Below are 15,885 nucleotides of genomic sequence, written 5' to 3'. Positions count from 1 at the left end.
GTCACCTGGTCAGAGAAGGAAATGAGATTGGTCAAACAAGACCTACCCGCAACAAACCCGTGCTGGCTATCCCTTAGAATGTTAGCCTAGGCCAGCCCCTCAAGGATGGCCTCCTTAATAAACTTTTCTAAGATCTTCCCCAGGAAGATTTGACAGATTTCCTATTAACAAAGACTATGTTCTTTCACCCATACACAACTCTTCTATTGGCCCATTTCAGGCAGTCTTTCTCATTTTCTCATTATTTTGAGAATATCATTCCCACTTAGGCCATAATGCATACCTCTTTTTTCCCCTCTTTCCCTGTGATAAAAATCTCTTATAATCCTTTTTATTTAAACAAAATCTTTGTTAACATTTTGCTAGTGAAATGTAAACAAGTTTGAAAAGTTAAGGCAAGAGATGCTCTTTTACAGAGAAAATACAGTGAAAGTACATTAACAGCTCATGAAATCAAAACTGCTAATGCAATTTTTCTGAGTAAAAAGTTAATGTGTGTGTGTTTGTAGGATAGAGCTATTAGTCAGTGTCTATGGTTGTTTGAGGAGGCCTTTCACCCAGTCACAAGGCAGAGAAAAATATTTTATGAAAGTAGGGAATATATGACTATAAAACTACAAGCACTAGAGGAAGGCAAAAGTAGGCCATGTGATTTCTGGAAAAAAACATTTAAAACTTATTTTTAAATTGACTAGAGTTCAGTTTTGTGGGTTCTTTTCAATATAAATATCTCTAATTAACTTAACTCATTTCTTAAACTAGCTCAGCTTCTCACTAAATGAGATGGATGGAAAAATTGAGAGTTTGCTTTTTTACAGTAAAATGAAATGTCAAGTTCCTCGAAAGTCCTCAGGTACACTTGAGTTAAATGTTGCTAGAGACTAAAAGTGTTGTGGTTACAATGTAAGTGAAAGAGTAGGGTTTAAAAAGAAAACTGAAAGAAATATGATTACCCTAGAAATGCTTGGAGGCGTTTTACTTAATTGCAACCAGAAGTTTGACCTGGAAGTGTAATGTTTTGACCCTCTAGCTGTCTGGTTTCCTAAATGTGGTGTTTTGCTGTCACTAAACTGTGAGAAAATCTGTTTTACACATCTTTAACCCTTTCTGTTCTTACGAGTACCAGCCAAAACATGGTACTAAGCCATCATCCCGAGGAGAACAGTTTTAAAAAAGAAGAAAATTCTTGTAGCAATGCATGTTGAATGTCAAAGCTCTTGTTCCTTTCATTGTAACAAAAGCCAGCTTCAGGGACTTTTTACATGTTTGACAGATGAGTAGTAGCTCTTAATTTTGATATTGTCATAATATACAACATTTTGCTTAGTGTTCTCTTTTTCTTAAACTGCATTGTCACATGACAGATGTAGAGAAAACATGTAAAGTTTTTGATACAGGAACATTGTGTTCTTACTTGTTTCTGTTCCTTATTTGTCATGTAACCTGTATTTAGAAATTATGTGTTTGCTTGGTTGAAGGGTTGACTGAAATAAAGACTAAGGACCCCAGTCCTGCAGAAACAGGTACATTTTCTTTATTCATGTGAAAAGCTTAATGGGATTACTTATGCGATTGCCATCATGTATGTTTGCATGGGAAGGACTGAGGCAGCCTGCCATGTTTATGTATTTCAGGGCCACATCATACCCAGATTTATACATGTGCTTTTACATATGTAAATATTCACCTTGACTACAGAAGGGCTACTTTCAATATAAAATGCCTGTATAAGTCTTTGCAGGTCAGGGCCTTAATTTGTAAAATAATTTATTGAAGAAAGTAAATGACTAAAATTTAGTCCAAGTAGCACTACAGTAAATGGCAAGGCATTTCACCTGAAAACTGAAAAAAAACAGACAATTTTGTGGATCCTTTCTGGACACACTAATTGAATTTAGTGAATTTTATCTGGACACACTAATTGAATTTAGTGAATTTTATCAGTGTCATAAATGCAAATAAAATGTAACTCACTTTATCATTAAAAATATTCAGAGAAAAACACTTGTTTTTAAAAAATGTCATTAAATCAAATCCATTTGAAACAAAGACATTTAAATCGACCAACTAGATTTTGGGGGGAAAGGATGAAGTAAATAATCTCATATTTGCAGGATCTTTTTCACTATCTTTTTAATTGAGAAGTATTTAGGTTCTGTTGCAGGTGCCAATGTCAGGTTCACAGTAGTAACTTATGGCCATACTGAAAAGAGGAATTTTAAATGTAAGTTACAATATAAAAAGTGTGTTTGAGCTGGTATAATACTGACATTTGTTTGACTTGTTTCAGCTTCAAACTTCTGTATGTAGTACCTCCTCCCTTCTGTATCAGCTGTACTTTTTCTCCTTAGATAAGATTGTAAAAAGGGAAAGAAAAATCACTTTTGCATAGTATCACAGTTCAGTGTAGTCCAGCTCCTTATCCTGGGGAAAACTGGTGAAGCTGCACTGAATTCAGTGGACTAACTAGTTTCCACAGCAGGGTACCTAGCATTACTGGTTAATACAATTAAGACATTTGGGTGTTGTTATATGGATGAGTTGTAATTGGATTTAAGTATAGACAACAATTTGGGTCTTTATTTTTTTCTTTTGTGGGAGCAGCGCAAGGGCTTGAATCTTCACTTTTACCCCTGCTGAATTTATGGTTTCTGATGCCTTGCAGGTGCTGAATAAAATGTTCTTCTTTGCAAGTTTTAACTGAAACCAACAAAGGTAGTCTTGCTTTGAAAATTATACATAATTAACTTAGTGTTTGTGATTATGCTCCAGTTTTAAGCACTTGCCCTATGAATTCTGTCTTGAGATTATTTAAACCGTAAACCTTTCCTTGGACTGAAACATGGAATGCAAGGTCATTGCCTGGGGAAAGTGCTTGTGCAACAGTTTTTAGACAAAAATGCATTTGGCTTGCTTAAGCTCTTCTAGTGAGAAAAAATGTTTTCTCTTTTCTGTTTTAAAGGAGAGTATCAAATTAAAATTTTACATAGGACATAAAATTACACACACACACACACACACACACGTGTGTATGTGTATATATATGTGTATATGTATATATATGTATGCATGTGTGTGTGTATGCACACACACACTAGCTAGTTGCCCATCATGAATGATGGAGTGTTTCAGGGAGTGTTTACATGCCCCCGGCTCCCCCCGCTCCCTGCTCACCCTTTGGGGCCGGCCATGTATATAGTGCTGCTGCCACCTCCTCCAGCCTCTGGTTCAGCGGTTCCCTCCTTCCATGGAACAACGGAGCTTCTCCCCTGCTTGAAGAGGTGGCAGCAGTGCCACCCTACTCCACACCTGCTCTCCTTGTCCTCCTCGTGCAGAGCAGTGGGGCTTTCCTCTGCCTGAGGAATTGAAGGTGGCTCCCCACAACCCACCCTCCTCTGTCTCCTCCCATGGAGCAATGGGGCTTCCCTCCACCTGAGGGGACAGCAGCTGCTGCAGCTTCCTCCCAACCGCCTGGCCTCCAGCCTCCACCTCCTCCCACAGAGCAGCGGGGCTTCCCTCCACTGGAGGAGGTGGCAGCAGCAGCAGCAGTTCCTCCCTCCCCCCAGCCCACCTGCCTCCACCTTCTCCCACAGAGCAGTAGGGCTCCCGCCTCTCTTCCTGAGATGGCGGCAGCTCCCTCCCTGCCTGAGGAGGCAGAGCCCCCGCAGCCAATCGCTGCTGGCCCTTTCAGCGGCGCATGTGCAGTTGCCCAAAAGTGTTATGAACACACAGACAGACTAAGCCCTTTATTATATTAGAATATATATTACACACACACACACACACACACACACACACACACACACACATACACATATGTATATTATATATATAGAGAGAGAGAGTGTGTGTGTATGTGTGTGCGCGTTCATGTGGGGTGAGGGCGGGCTGCCATTGTGGGCTTTGCCCTGGGTGCCAAACTTTGAAATATTCTATATATATATGTAATATGTATGTATGTATAAAAGTTTAAAAGTAAATTTGTTCATATTCTAATTTATTCATACCAAACTCTTTTTTTCACTTGCAATATACTATCCACTGCTGCTCCGTCAGCCTGCTTTGTAGCACTTCATTAAGTTTGGCCAGTAGAAACAGAATGTTTTTTCCCCATTTTGGTCAGTTTTACTGTTTCTCACTGGCTCCAAAATGTGAATGGCATGTGTGACAGATGAGTGTTCTTAGTAGTACATACCAACTTAAAGTCATACCTTCATCTTCTCTTCCCCCCATCTTTTTTTTAAACAGCCATCCTTAAAATAACCATAACCGAAAGACTCCTTTTTTTGGTTTCTTTACTTTGTGATTTTTACAGGCCCTGTAAGTAGCCAGTGTCACAGTCTCATAGTCTGCTAGAAAAATCTCTGGAGTAAAATTGTGCATACTTAATTTCCAGGATTAGAACAGGAGAGGAAAAGAGACATATGAAAGGCAGGGAAAGAAGGAGGGAATTACAGATATCTCTATATTCCTTTGAAATGAACAAAAATTGACTTTCCTTAGCTGTTTCAAAGCCCAGCCAGTTATACTTTGCCTGATTTGCTGTAGGCATTGTAGCAGAAATAAGTCTTGAAGAGAGGCTAATAGTCTACATAAGTTCCAGAAGGGTGTTTCATGTATGTTGGTGGCATGGAAAATATATGAACGCATTTTTGCAGAGAACCAGTAAAAAGGTAGGTGAAACTAACATGGTAGCAGATAACAGTAACAAGAGTCATGGATAAGGAGGTAGGGTCTGAGGTGTGAAGTTCCTTTAAGGTCAGAAGAAGAATCTTGAATCTGACATTGAGGAGAGTGGAAACTAACGGAGTGCTGAAATGATCAAAGCAATTGACCAAAAAAAAAGAATCATAGTTGTGTTTTTTCATGAATTAAGAGGTCATGCATGGTGGGTGTTTGAGAAGCCAAAGAGGAGGAGATTGTAATAGTACAGAGGGGAGATTAAGAGAGTCTTTACAAGAGATGTAACATTTTGTGCCAAAAAATAAAATTCAGAATTGAGTTCTGATATGGAAGGAAAAGAAGAGAGGTGGCATGTGGCCTGTGTGTGTAAGGGAAAATTCAGCTGACAGGAAAGAGTGTACTTTTATTAACAATGATGAATAAAGGGGGAGCAAAGTAAAAAAATTAAGTAATTTTGACTATTTTATGTTTAATTTGACAAGACATCCGGAGAGGTCTAGGTCTACTTGCAAGAGTAAGATTATTCACATGCTCATATGTCTGCAGGATCAGATCTTATATACATATCACATGCCTGTATAGTAGTGGCTACGGCTGCTGACACAGAGTTAAAGGCATGATGGGATCTGATCCATGATCCCAACAACTGTGCCTCTTGCCATGCTGCTTGTGCATGGCAGGAGGCACAATTATGGAATCAAAGGTCAGATCCCAAACATGTCCTATCGCTGGTGTAGAAGGAGCAAGTAGCAAGCCAGGTGCCTAGGGTGCCCCAGGTTTGGAGCATCAGTCAGCTGATAGGTGGTCCCAGCTGCCAGAGCACATCAAGGCCCTTTACTCCAGTGTGCTTCCAGCCTCAGGAATATATTGGAGTCCTTTTACATATTCAATTTAAGGCATGATAGAAAGCAGCCACAAAGTTGTTATACATATGTGTAATACCTTAGTGGCATATTCCATGTTATTGTGCCATTAATTACATGAACATATGACTGGGTTACTACTTAAGATGCGATTAACTGGTTAATCAGATCTTAAGTGTAACGTCTGCCAGGGGCCTCAGTGAACCATAAAAGGGAATTTTCTGACTTTCGGGCACAGAACATCTCATCTGTAACATTGCATTAATGTAGTATTTTGAGCTTGATTTCCTTGGCTGTCCTATTCCTACCTCCCAAATGTGCACACACAGAGAAAATATGTAGGAAGATCTTTATTCTTAGGTAGTTCAGTGCTACACCCAAATGTTTGTGAACCAGTGCTACAGTCTCTATCAGGTATTCTCAACCAGGGTGTCACTTAATAAAGGTGTGCAAACACCTACACATGATTCATAAGATAAATACAAAGATTTTAAATAGTAATCCATTCAAACAAGACAATATTCTGACCTGTTGTGATCTTTCTGAGGTTTTTGCAACAGAAGAATCGCTGCATTATTTTTCTGTAGTCAAAAAAAAAAGAGCGAAAGTGAAGAGGTTGGATTTTCTGAGGAATACCTTGAGTCTAAGGAGGTGTACCTTCAGTGCCATAGCAAGGGGGGTGGCGAGCAGGGCGACTGCCCTGGGTGCTGAAGCAAAGGGATCCCAGCAGACGCTGCCCAGCCAGGGTGTGGGCATGGGACAGAGCCACAAGCAGCTCATTTGGGGGGCACGGGGATGGGCATCTCCTGCTGCTGCATGCACAAGCATGCGGGGGCGTGTGCCCCCCAGATAAGTGTGCAGGGTGAGGGCAAGGGCGGTTTGCTGCTGTGGGCTTTGCCCTGGGTGCCAAACTTTGTTGCTACAGCACTGTGTGCCTTAAGTCTAAAAAAGATTGAGAACCACTGTTCTTATATGTATCCTGTATTTAAAACCTGCATACTGTACTTGGGTAATTTTAAATTCGCATATATCTGTGTACTTGTATGTAAACATCTATAAAAAAAAGTTTTAAAGAATATGCAGGAAGGTGAGACAACTGAAAACTGGGTTTTGTGAAGGAAAAAGCTACCAGCAGGGCAGAGCTCATCTGGTTTGAGTTGTCACAAGCTGTTACCGTCCCTGTAACAATTTGTATCAGGTGAGGGTCTAACTCAGTGAATTTATTTGTCCATATAGTCATTAGGCTGCACAGCCAACACTAACTTTTGTGTAACTTCTGTCTGTGTCAGAGAATTTATATACCCTACAGAGTACCAGAAAATTCTCATCAAGTCTTGGTGATTGCCTTCACAGAGAACCACTTCCTGGCCTACCATACTAGATTTGAATTTTGTGTTCTCTAGAACAGTGGTCTCCAAACTTTTTTGACCGCGCACCCCTATCAGTAAAAAATTTTGAGCGTGCACCCCCAATATTTATAGAAATAGAAGTTCTAATATTTTCTTCCTGCACCCCAATGGATTGTCTTGCACACCCCCTGGGGTGCGTGCACCCCACTTTGGAGATCACTGCTCTAGAGAGCATGGCTGCAAATGCCTGTAATTTGATCCAAGTAAGCAACTGAATGTTTTAAATGACCAGAAAAGAGGAATTTGCAGGGTTTCTTGTGCACAATATGCTGTATTCACATACAGTTTCCAATTATTATGCTCAGACTTCGCCAAAGAATGCATCCTCCTTGTGTTTGAAGTATTAAAAACAAACCATTTTTGTTTTTCTGATAACAAAACAGAACATGAATTACTTCTTACCAGATTATAATCAGTGTTTTTTTTCATTCATGTCTATTTCAGAACCAACAACAGAAATTTTACTGAGGTCTTAGAAAATAGTTCAATTTTTGGCTGAGAATAAACTTGCGAAACCCTTTTTTGGAAAGTTACAAGAACCCTAAAATAGGTTTAGATTTAGAATAAAAATGCTTCTTCAGTCTCTCAGTAGCTTGAAAGTGAATAATACAAAGGAAATAACTACTAATAAATTAAACCTCACTAAAAGCCATGTAATAACATATCTATAGTATACTGAAAAATTAAAACCTTAAATACTGGAATCATTTTAATACTACGGTTTTATCTGTGTGATTCATATGCATTATATGCAGTATTCAGACTTCTTATTTTGCTCATTTAATCTTTGAAACAGTCTAATGTACTGAATTGACAAACCTTGTACATCTATTTCCTCATTCAATATGACAAGTTCATGTTTATATTTTAAATCATTTAGTGCATACAAGATAAAAATTTTGTACTTTTAAATTGTAAGGGGAGTTTTAGTCCAAAATAATCTGTCAGCCTGTGAGAAAAATTAATGTTTTAGAAGGCAGCAAGAAAAAGCTGTATAGTCAAAAATGTAGGAGTGTCAGGTATGAAAATGTTTTGGGGGCAATAGGCCTTCTTAGGCCTGTCTTGTGGTTTTGGAGAAGGGTTGCTGAATTCAGTAACAGAGCCATGCAGGTGCCAGATTTTGCTGAGAAGTGAACACCTGCCAGGCTACTCCAGATAACTCAGCAGCTCAAAGGCATTTTCCCAGGCTCCCAGATGAATGGTCTCTAATAGCCGTGGGAGAGGGCTTTCCACTGTTATACACTGTACCACAGACTCTTCTTGGCAGCCTTGGGGAAGCTCAAGTCAACTTGGCTGTAACTCCTTTGGAAAACAAGTGTTGTTGGATAGTTTTACAGTAAAAACTCAATGTCTGATATTTCCTCTCAGTGTCCTGGGACTGTGAAATATGACAAGCAGGGCAAATTACCACTCCCTTAAAATACATTACTCACTGGAGCACATTACAGCTTAAATGAAACTGCAGCATTTCTGTAGGACTGCATTTATTCAGTCACATTCTGGTTTCCATTGTTTCTGTGATTTTTGTTTTAATGTAGTTATGACGATTTACACGTATAATTTCAAAATAATGAAAAATAATGACACTAACAGTAGTTTAGATTTTGCTTTATTTATGGTAGATTTGAAAAGGCCTGTCTGATTTTCTGTTGGTAATTTACATGGTGAAGACAGATTCTTCAAATGGGAAGAAACAGCCACATGTCTTCATTTTATACCTTGTTATGTAGGAAATGGGGAGATTTCTCAGGATTTTTCACTTGGAAAAAACAGAAAAAGAACAGTGCAGTATTGGTAGCATTGTAGCAAAACTCAGTTATCAGCTGCCTTTGGCAGAGCAGTGTTTTGGTTTTGTTGCATTATTGAATGGAGCAGGTCAGAAGTCTTCAGTCTAATGTTGTGTTAAAATATATTACACTCTCTAGATACCTGCATCATCAAACCTTGACCACAGTTAGCAATCATTGGCATTTTTGGTAGAAATACCAAGTAGATGGTTATGAAGACTGGACTTCTGTCTTGCTGTAAGTCAGCCTCTCTCAATTCAGGCTTGATGCATTCGGGTGAAGCAGTGTGGGGACAGCTTGGTCAGGCACAGCTGATGGTGTCTTTTCTCTTATATCCACAAAGCTTATGAGCATGGAAATAGGAGGTCAGTGCCTAGAGCTGTCGATTCAGTAATTTATATAGTTTAGATTTGGTTTAAAAGAAAGGATTCTAATTGGCCTTCCACTGAGCTAAAAATTTAGAGGCATGACTAGTTGTTGGCATGGCCTGCTGCAGAGTCCAGGGCCCTGTAGGGCCAGACAGTTGGTGGCAGAGAGGCAAGCAAAGGCTGTGTGACACAGCCATCAGCTGCTCTACAACCACCTGGCCCAGTACCACTTGCATCTTTCTGCCATAGCAAGAATGTACCTGGCTTGTGGCTGCTTGCCCCACTGCTGCCGCCCCTGGCACTAGGCCAGATCAATCTCATAAGGAGCCCTGCAGTACAAATCCAACCTGTAAGGAGCCCCATGATCTAGACCTTCCTGGGATGCAAGAAGAGTTGGACAACCTTGATGTAAGTGGTATAGTAAGACTTTGAGAGCTACAGGACAGAATGGTAGAGTACAGACTTCAAGGCAACCCCGGGTGATAGATCAGTAAGTAGAATGGTATTTGATTGAGCTTCCCATGGAGCCCTGTATCAATCACTTTTAAGCAGGAAGCAAGGTTTCATCATGGAAAAGTCAGTGAAGGGGTTAAAACTATAGACCTCTATTAAACAATGTCTGATTTCCAAATCATCTGTCAGCAGCATAAGACAACTTGAAATCATGCACTAGCAAAAGGCTAAAGGACAACCAAGATAATAATATCGTAGATCTGTTTTTGATTGTGAGTGGGGTTTATTTTGTTTCTTACTCCAAAGAGCCTACACCATATAAATCAAAGGTTTTGATTTGCTCAGGCAGTTAGTCACATATGATTAAACACTTACGTCTTGCAGAACACCAGAACACCCAGGAAAATAAACAAATGCGCATGCCACTCTGATTCCATTCAGAAATGAAATACTGTGTTTTTCAGTGAAAAAAGCAAAAGATTTTCACCTTTTTGTTTGACATTTTAATCAAAAGAAAACTGCCCAGCAGATATGCCGTGCATGTTTAATGTTTTAGATGCAGTCTGAAGGAGAGGTCGTCTTATTTACCTATCCATTTTCTCCATTCAGAAACATGTATGAAGAGTCACATTTTTACGAACATTACTCTGTTCTAGTATTATTGCGTTCACAGTAGAAGGCATTGATAGTACTGTCACAGTAACAACTGTTTATATAAAGCTCAATGTCCTATAATCTTTGATTTGTCTAACCTTACTAGCAGTGTGTCAAAAAGATGGTGGGTGCCAAACTAACAGTAGCTAACAATAATTTTCTTTAATCATGTTCTGTAAATAGGCAATTAATAAAGGTGATGGACCACATCCAAAGTTTCCTCAAGCGTGCATCATTTTTAAGGGGTGGTTAACTTGTCACATCCTGACTTGATCTTTAAAGGGAAGTCAAGTATTAGGTTGCCTTCTTAGAGGAAAAAAGATAGCTGATAAATTACTGGGAGATGAATTGTGGCAAATGAATCTGATGGCGGTGTGGTAGAACTCCACTCCAAGAGGAGTTTCAGGAAGTCTTTTGAACATTGAGAAACTCTGGACTGTAGTGCTCAGGAAGGAATGCAAATGCAGAGGTACCCATAAAGTGAGGGGCCAACTTATGCCTTCAAGACTCAACTGGCTCTACTGGCTAAAAATGGAAGGGGGATTTTTGGTCCTACATCTTTTCTTGCAACTTTTGGAGTCTTTTGGTATGATATGAACGTGATAATAATATTGAATTTTAAGCTTTTCCATGCCACTTATTCAGATACACTGGGAACACCTGACAGAAGGTAGTCAGTTTAACCCTGCAACATCACCTTAAGGAAGGGGAGAGGATTATCCCCATTCTAAAGAATGAACTTAGGCACATAGATCGTGAGTTACAAAGGTAGTTTGGCACCTAACTCGTATTTGCGTAACTAACTTCCATTGATTTCAGTAACAATTAGGTATCTGCATACCTTTTGTGGATCTAAGCTTAAATGACCTGTCCAGTGTTTTGGGGAGTTTGATGGAGTAGAAAGTGGCAGGGGTTTCCTGAGTTGTGCTCTAGTACCTTAACCACAGAATCATTCACGTTAGCATTATCTTATAAAGTTGATAGGTTTTCAGATGATTAACATTTATCAGGATCAGTAGGGTCTTTCTTCAGGGCTGTGGCTGCCAGACAGACACCTTATGTGGACAGTGACTTAATGGAAAATAATTTCTATGATTGGTTAACATAACTGGTCTGGTTTAAACTGCCTGTCCTTCTGCTGGACATCAGTCATTTTAGTCTTAATTTTAAATAGTTTCTTATTTAAATATGTTCCTTTTGGAGCCACGTATATCTGAAGCTTCTTTTTCACCAAGTAATCAGATGATTATCTTAGGAGATCTAAAATTTTGAGATAAAAAGCTCAAATACCCTTATACTTATCACATTACTTTGTTTCAGGTGCTAGTTTTCATATCACAGCCTACTTTATGAAAAGATGGGTGAATCTGCGTTGTGTTGCAGAAGACCAGTATCGTGGTAAGCAGTCAGTTCTTATTTATTTGTGTAGCAGTTTTCACAAATAAGAGAAAAAAAGGGAATATAAAAACAATGTTTCTGTTATCTTGATTCACTTCAGGTGTTTTTCACAGAATCATAGAAAATTAGGGTTGGAAGGGACCTCAGGAGGCCATCTAGTCCAACCTTCTGCTCAAAGCTGGACCATCCCCAACTAGATCATCCTAGCCAAGGCTTTTGTCTAGCTGGGTTGTAAAAACCTCTGAGGATGGAGATTACACAACTTCTTTGGGTAACTTGTTCCAGTGTTTTACTACCCTCCTCATAAGAAAGCTTTTCCTAATATCTAACCTAAACTTCCCTTACTGCAACTTGAGACCATTGTTCCTTGTTTTGTTATTGGCCACCACTGAGAACAGTCCTGTTCTATCCTCGTTGGACCCCCCACTTCAGGTAGTTGAAGACTGCTATTAAATCCCCACTTTGTCTTCTCTTCTCCAGACTAAATAAACCCTGCCTCTCATAAGTCATGTGCCCCTGCCCCTCACCATTTTCACTGCCCTCTGCTGGACTCTTTCCAGTTTGTCCACATCCTTTCTGTAGTGGAGGCCCCCAGACTGGACATAGTACTCCAGATATGGCCTCACAAGTCTGAAATACAGGGGAAAAATCACTTCCCTTGATCTGCTGGCAATGCTCCTACTAATGCAGCCAGGTATGCCGTTAGCTTTCTTGGCAACAAGGTCACACTGTTGGCTTACCTTCAGCTTATTGTCCACTGTAACTCTGAGGTCCTTTTCTGCAGAGCTGCTGCTTAGCCAGTTGGTCTCCAGCCTGTACTGGTGCATGGGATTGTTCCAATCTAATTGCAGAACTTTGCACTTGTTCTTACTGAACTTCATGAGATTTCTTTTGGTCCAATTCTCCAATTTATCTAGGTTTCTCTGAAACCTAGCTCTGCCCTCCAGTGTATCCACTGTACCCTCCAGCTTGGTGTCATCTGAAAACTTGCTGAGGGTGCATTCCATCCCATGTTTCAGTTCATTGATGAAGATCTTGAACAAAACCAACCCCTGGAACACTGCACTTGATACTGCCAACTAGACATTAAGTCATTGATTACTACCGTCTGAGCCTGATGATCCAGCCAGTTTTCTCTCCACCTCACAGTCTCTTCATTCAACCCATACTTCCTTAACCTGCTTGCAAGAATACTGTGGGAGATTATCAGAAGCCTTGGTGAAGTCAGGGTATAGCATGTCCACTGCTCTCCCTCCCCATCCACAGAGCCAGTCATCTCATCATAGAAGGCAATCAGGTTGGTCAGGTATGACTTGCCCTTGGTAAATCTATGCTGTTCCTAATCACCTTCTTTTCTTCCACGTACTTAGAAAAAGATTCCTTGAGGATCTGCTCCATGATTTCTCCAGGGATTGAGGTGAGGCTGGTTGGTCTGTAGTTTCCCAGATCTTCCTATTCCCTTTCTGAAATACAGGCACTATATTTGCCCTTTTCCAATGATCTGGGACCTCTCTTGATCACCATGAGTTTTCAAAGAGAATGGCCAGCAGTTTTGCTGTCACATCAACCAACTCACTCAGCACTGTCAGGTGCGTATCATCTAGCCCCATGGACTTGTAAAAGTCCAGGATTTTTACATAGTCTCTAACCTGTTCTTTCACCACTGTTGGATGCTCATCTCCTCCCCAAACTGTGCTACCAGATACAGTAGTCTAGGAGTTGACTTTGCCAGTGAAGATTGAGGTAAAAAAGCATTTCAGTACTTCAGTCCTTTCTGCATCATCTGTCACTAGGCTGCCTCCCCATTTAGTAAGGGACCCACACTTTGCCTGACCTTCCTCTTGTTGTTGACATACTTATAGAAACTGTTCTTGTTACTCTTCACGTACCTTGCTAGCTGCAACTCCATTTGCGCTTTGGCCTTCCTGATTTCATCCTTGTATGTCTAAGTAATGTTCTTATACTCTTCCCTAGTTATTTGTTCAAGTTTCTACTTCTTGTAAGCTTCCTTTTTGTGGTGTAGCTTACTGAAGAGTTCCCTGCTAAGCTAAGCTAGTCTTCTGTCATACTTGCTAGTCTTCCTATGCAGCAGGATGGTTCATGCCTGAACCCTCCCCCCCGTCCTTCTCAAGATTTCTTTAAAATACAGCCAGCTCTCCTGGACTCCCTTCCCCCTCAGAATGGCCTCCCAGGTGATCCTGTCCATCAGTAGCAGATTTACCATGAAACAAACAGTGTGGTGGCACAGGGCCCCCCAACAACAGAGCCCCACCACCGCTGCCTGAGGTGTGGGGGAACCCAGCATCTGGCTGGAGAGCCTCCCGTATTTTGTTTATGGCCCTTCCACCCACCCAGCGGGTTGTGGGCTTCTTCAGTTGTTCCAGCTGGAAATTCCGGCCACTGTCCCTCCCCTGCGGCCGGTGTGCCGTGCTAATTCCCCTGCAGATGTGCAGTGGGGTGGGAGGCAGGGCCCTGCATCTTGCTTGAGCACAGAGCCTCACTGACTGTAAATCTGTCATTGCTGCTCATCAGTTCTCTGAGTGCGAATTTGTCTTTTTGTTGTTGTTGTTGTTTTTTAAGTCCAGGGTTCTTACTTTGTTGCTCTTCTTCCTTCCTTTTCTCAGGATCATAAACTCAGTCATCCTACGGTTGCTTCTGTCTAAGTTGCTGTCCGCTTCTACACTCCCCACCAATTCTTCCCTGTTTGTGAGCAGCAATTCAGGACGAGCATGGACCCTAGTTGGCCTCTCCAGCATTTGCACCAGGAAGCTGTCCCCAGCACTTTCCAGAAACTTCGTGGTTTGCCTGTGCATTGCTGTATTGCTCTCCCAGCAGATGTCAGGGTGACTGAAATCCCCTGTGAGAACCAGGATTTTCCACTAGCTGTTTGAAGAAAGCCTCATCCACTTCATCCTCCTGGTCTGGTAGTCTATACCCACCACAACATCACCCTTATTGCTCTCCCCTCTGACCCTAACCCAGAGACTTTCAGCAGGCCTGTCTCCAGTTTCATACTGGAGGTCTGAGCAGTCACACATCTCTTTTACATAAAGAGCTACTGCTCCTCCTCTTCTCCCCTGCCTGTCCTTCCTGAACAGTTTGTATCCATCCATGAGAGTACTTCAGTCATGCAAGCTCTCCCACCAAGTCTGTGTTATTCCAGTTACGTCATAGTTCCTTGACTGCATGAGGACTTTCAATTCTTCCTGCTCATTTCCTAGCTCTGTGCTTTTTTGTAGAGACACCTGAGGTAACTAGCCAATTTCCCTACTTTCTCAGGAGCAATGAGAAGGCCTCCCTGGTTGCCCCTTCCTGCTTGTGCCTCCTCCAGGTCACCCTGTTCTCCAGTTACCTGAGGGCTTTGGTCTCCATCCCCTCTCTTCATCATGTGGATCCTGTCTCTTCCTAACAATCCTTCTTTTTGGAACAACATCCTGTGGTCAAAGAACCCAAAGCCCCACTGGTGATACCATCCTTACAGCCATGCATTGATCTACAGAATGTGTCCACTCCTGCCTGCGCCCTTCCCCTTGACCAGAAGGTTTGAGAAGACCAGCTGAGACCCTGCCCTCTTCACCCTTGCACCTAGAGCCCTGTAATTACTTTTAATCTCTACAGGTTCCCCCCCTGGCAGTGTCATGGGTGCCCACATGGCTGAGTAGTCAGAGGGCCAGATGAGTTTCGGTAATACTTCCATGACATCTCAGATTTGGGCTCTGGGCAAATATCAGACCTCCCAAGACAACAGGTCAGACCACCAGAGAGACACATCCATCCCCTGCAGAAAGGAGTCTCCAGCCACCACTGCCCGTCACTCTTCATGGCAGCGGTCTCGATCCTCCCAACTTTGGGGATGCTTGACCTGGCCTCTTCCGCAAGCAGAACTGGCTTCTGCTTCTCCCCCTCTGTTGTTAGGGCTCCATATCTATTCTCCAGGCAAACTGCTGGAGATACAGCCTACTGCTTGCTGGCAGAGGTCTCAAGATTCCAGGTTCCATCTCCCTCCCTGGGAATCCATGTCCTCTTCCTTCTCTGTCACTGCCTCTGGCAGTTCTTCCTCCACAGCTGTAGAGGTCTCCTCCAGCATTTAAGTGATGAAGTCCTCATGGTGGAGAATGCTTCAGAGCCTTGCCACCTCCTGAAGCTCTTTTGCCCACTCCCTGAGGGACACCACCAGAAGGCACCAATCACATGGCAAGGACTCCTTCACCTGGCTGTCACTGGAAGCCACAGTCTCCACAGCACCAAACCAGGAACTGTGTGGAAGCCT

At 41.7% G+C, this 15,885-nt stretch overlaps 1 protein-coding gene across 1 annotated transcript in view; it reads left to right on the top strand.

The window, feature by feature from the left end:
* The window catches only part of SLX4IP (SLX4 interacting protein), a 145,248-nt gene that overhangs the window by 108,555 nt on the left and 20,808 nt on the right, over nucleotides 1-15,885 (top strand). Inside the window, 1 exon segment of the mRNA XM_090051375.1 lies at nucleotides 11,538-11,615. Within this exon segment, the coding sequence (XP_089907501.1) occupies nucleotides 11,538-11,615 (78 nt within the window).

The sequence above is a fragment of the Crocodylus siamensis genome, chromosome 1 (assembly GCF_052110815.1).
Source record: "Crocodylus siamensis isolate JL-2025a chromosome 1, ASM5211081v1, whole genome shotgun sequence".
In the NCBI taxonomy this organism is placed as follows: Eukaryota; Metazoa; Chordata; order Crocodylia; family Crocodylidae; genus Crocodylus; species Crocodylus siamensis.
Note: the sequence above shows the minus strand (reverse complement) of the source record. Positions and strands in the feature narration are given on the sequence as shown.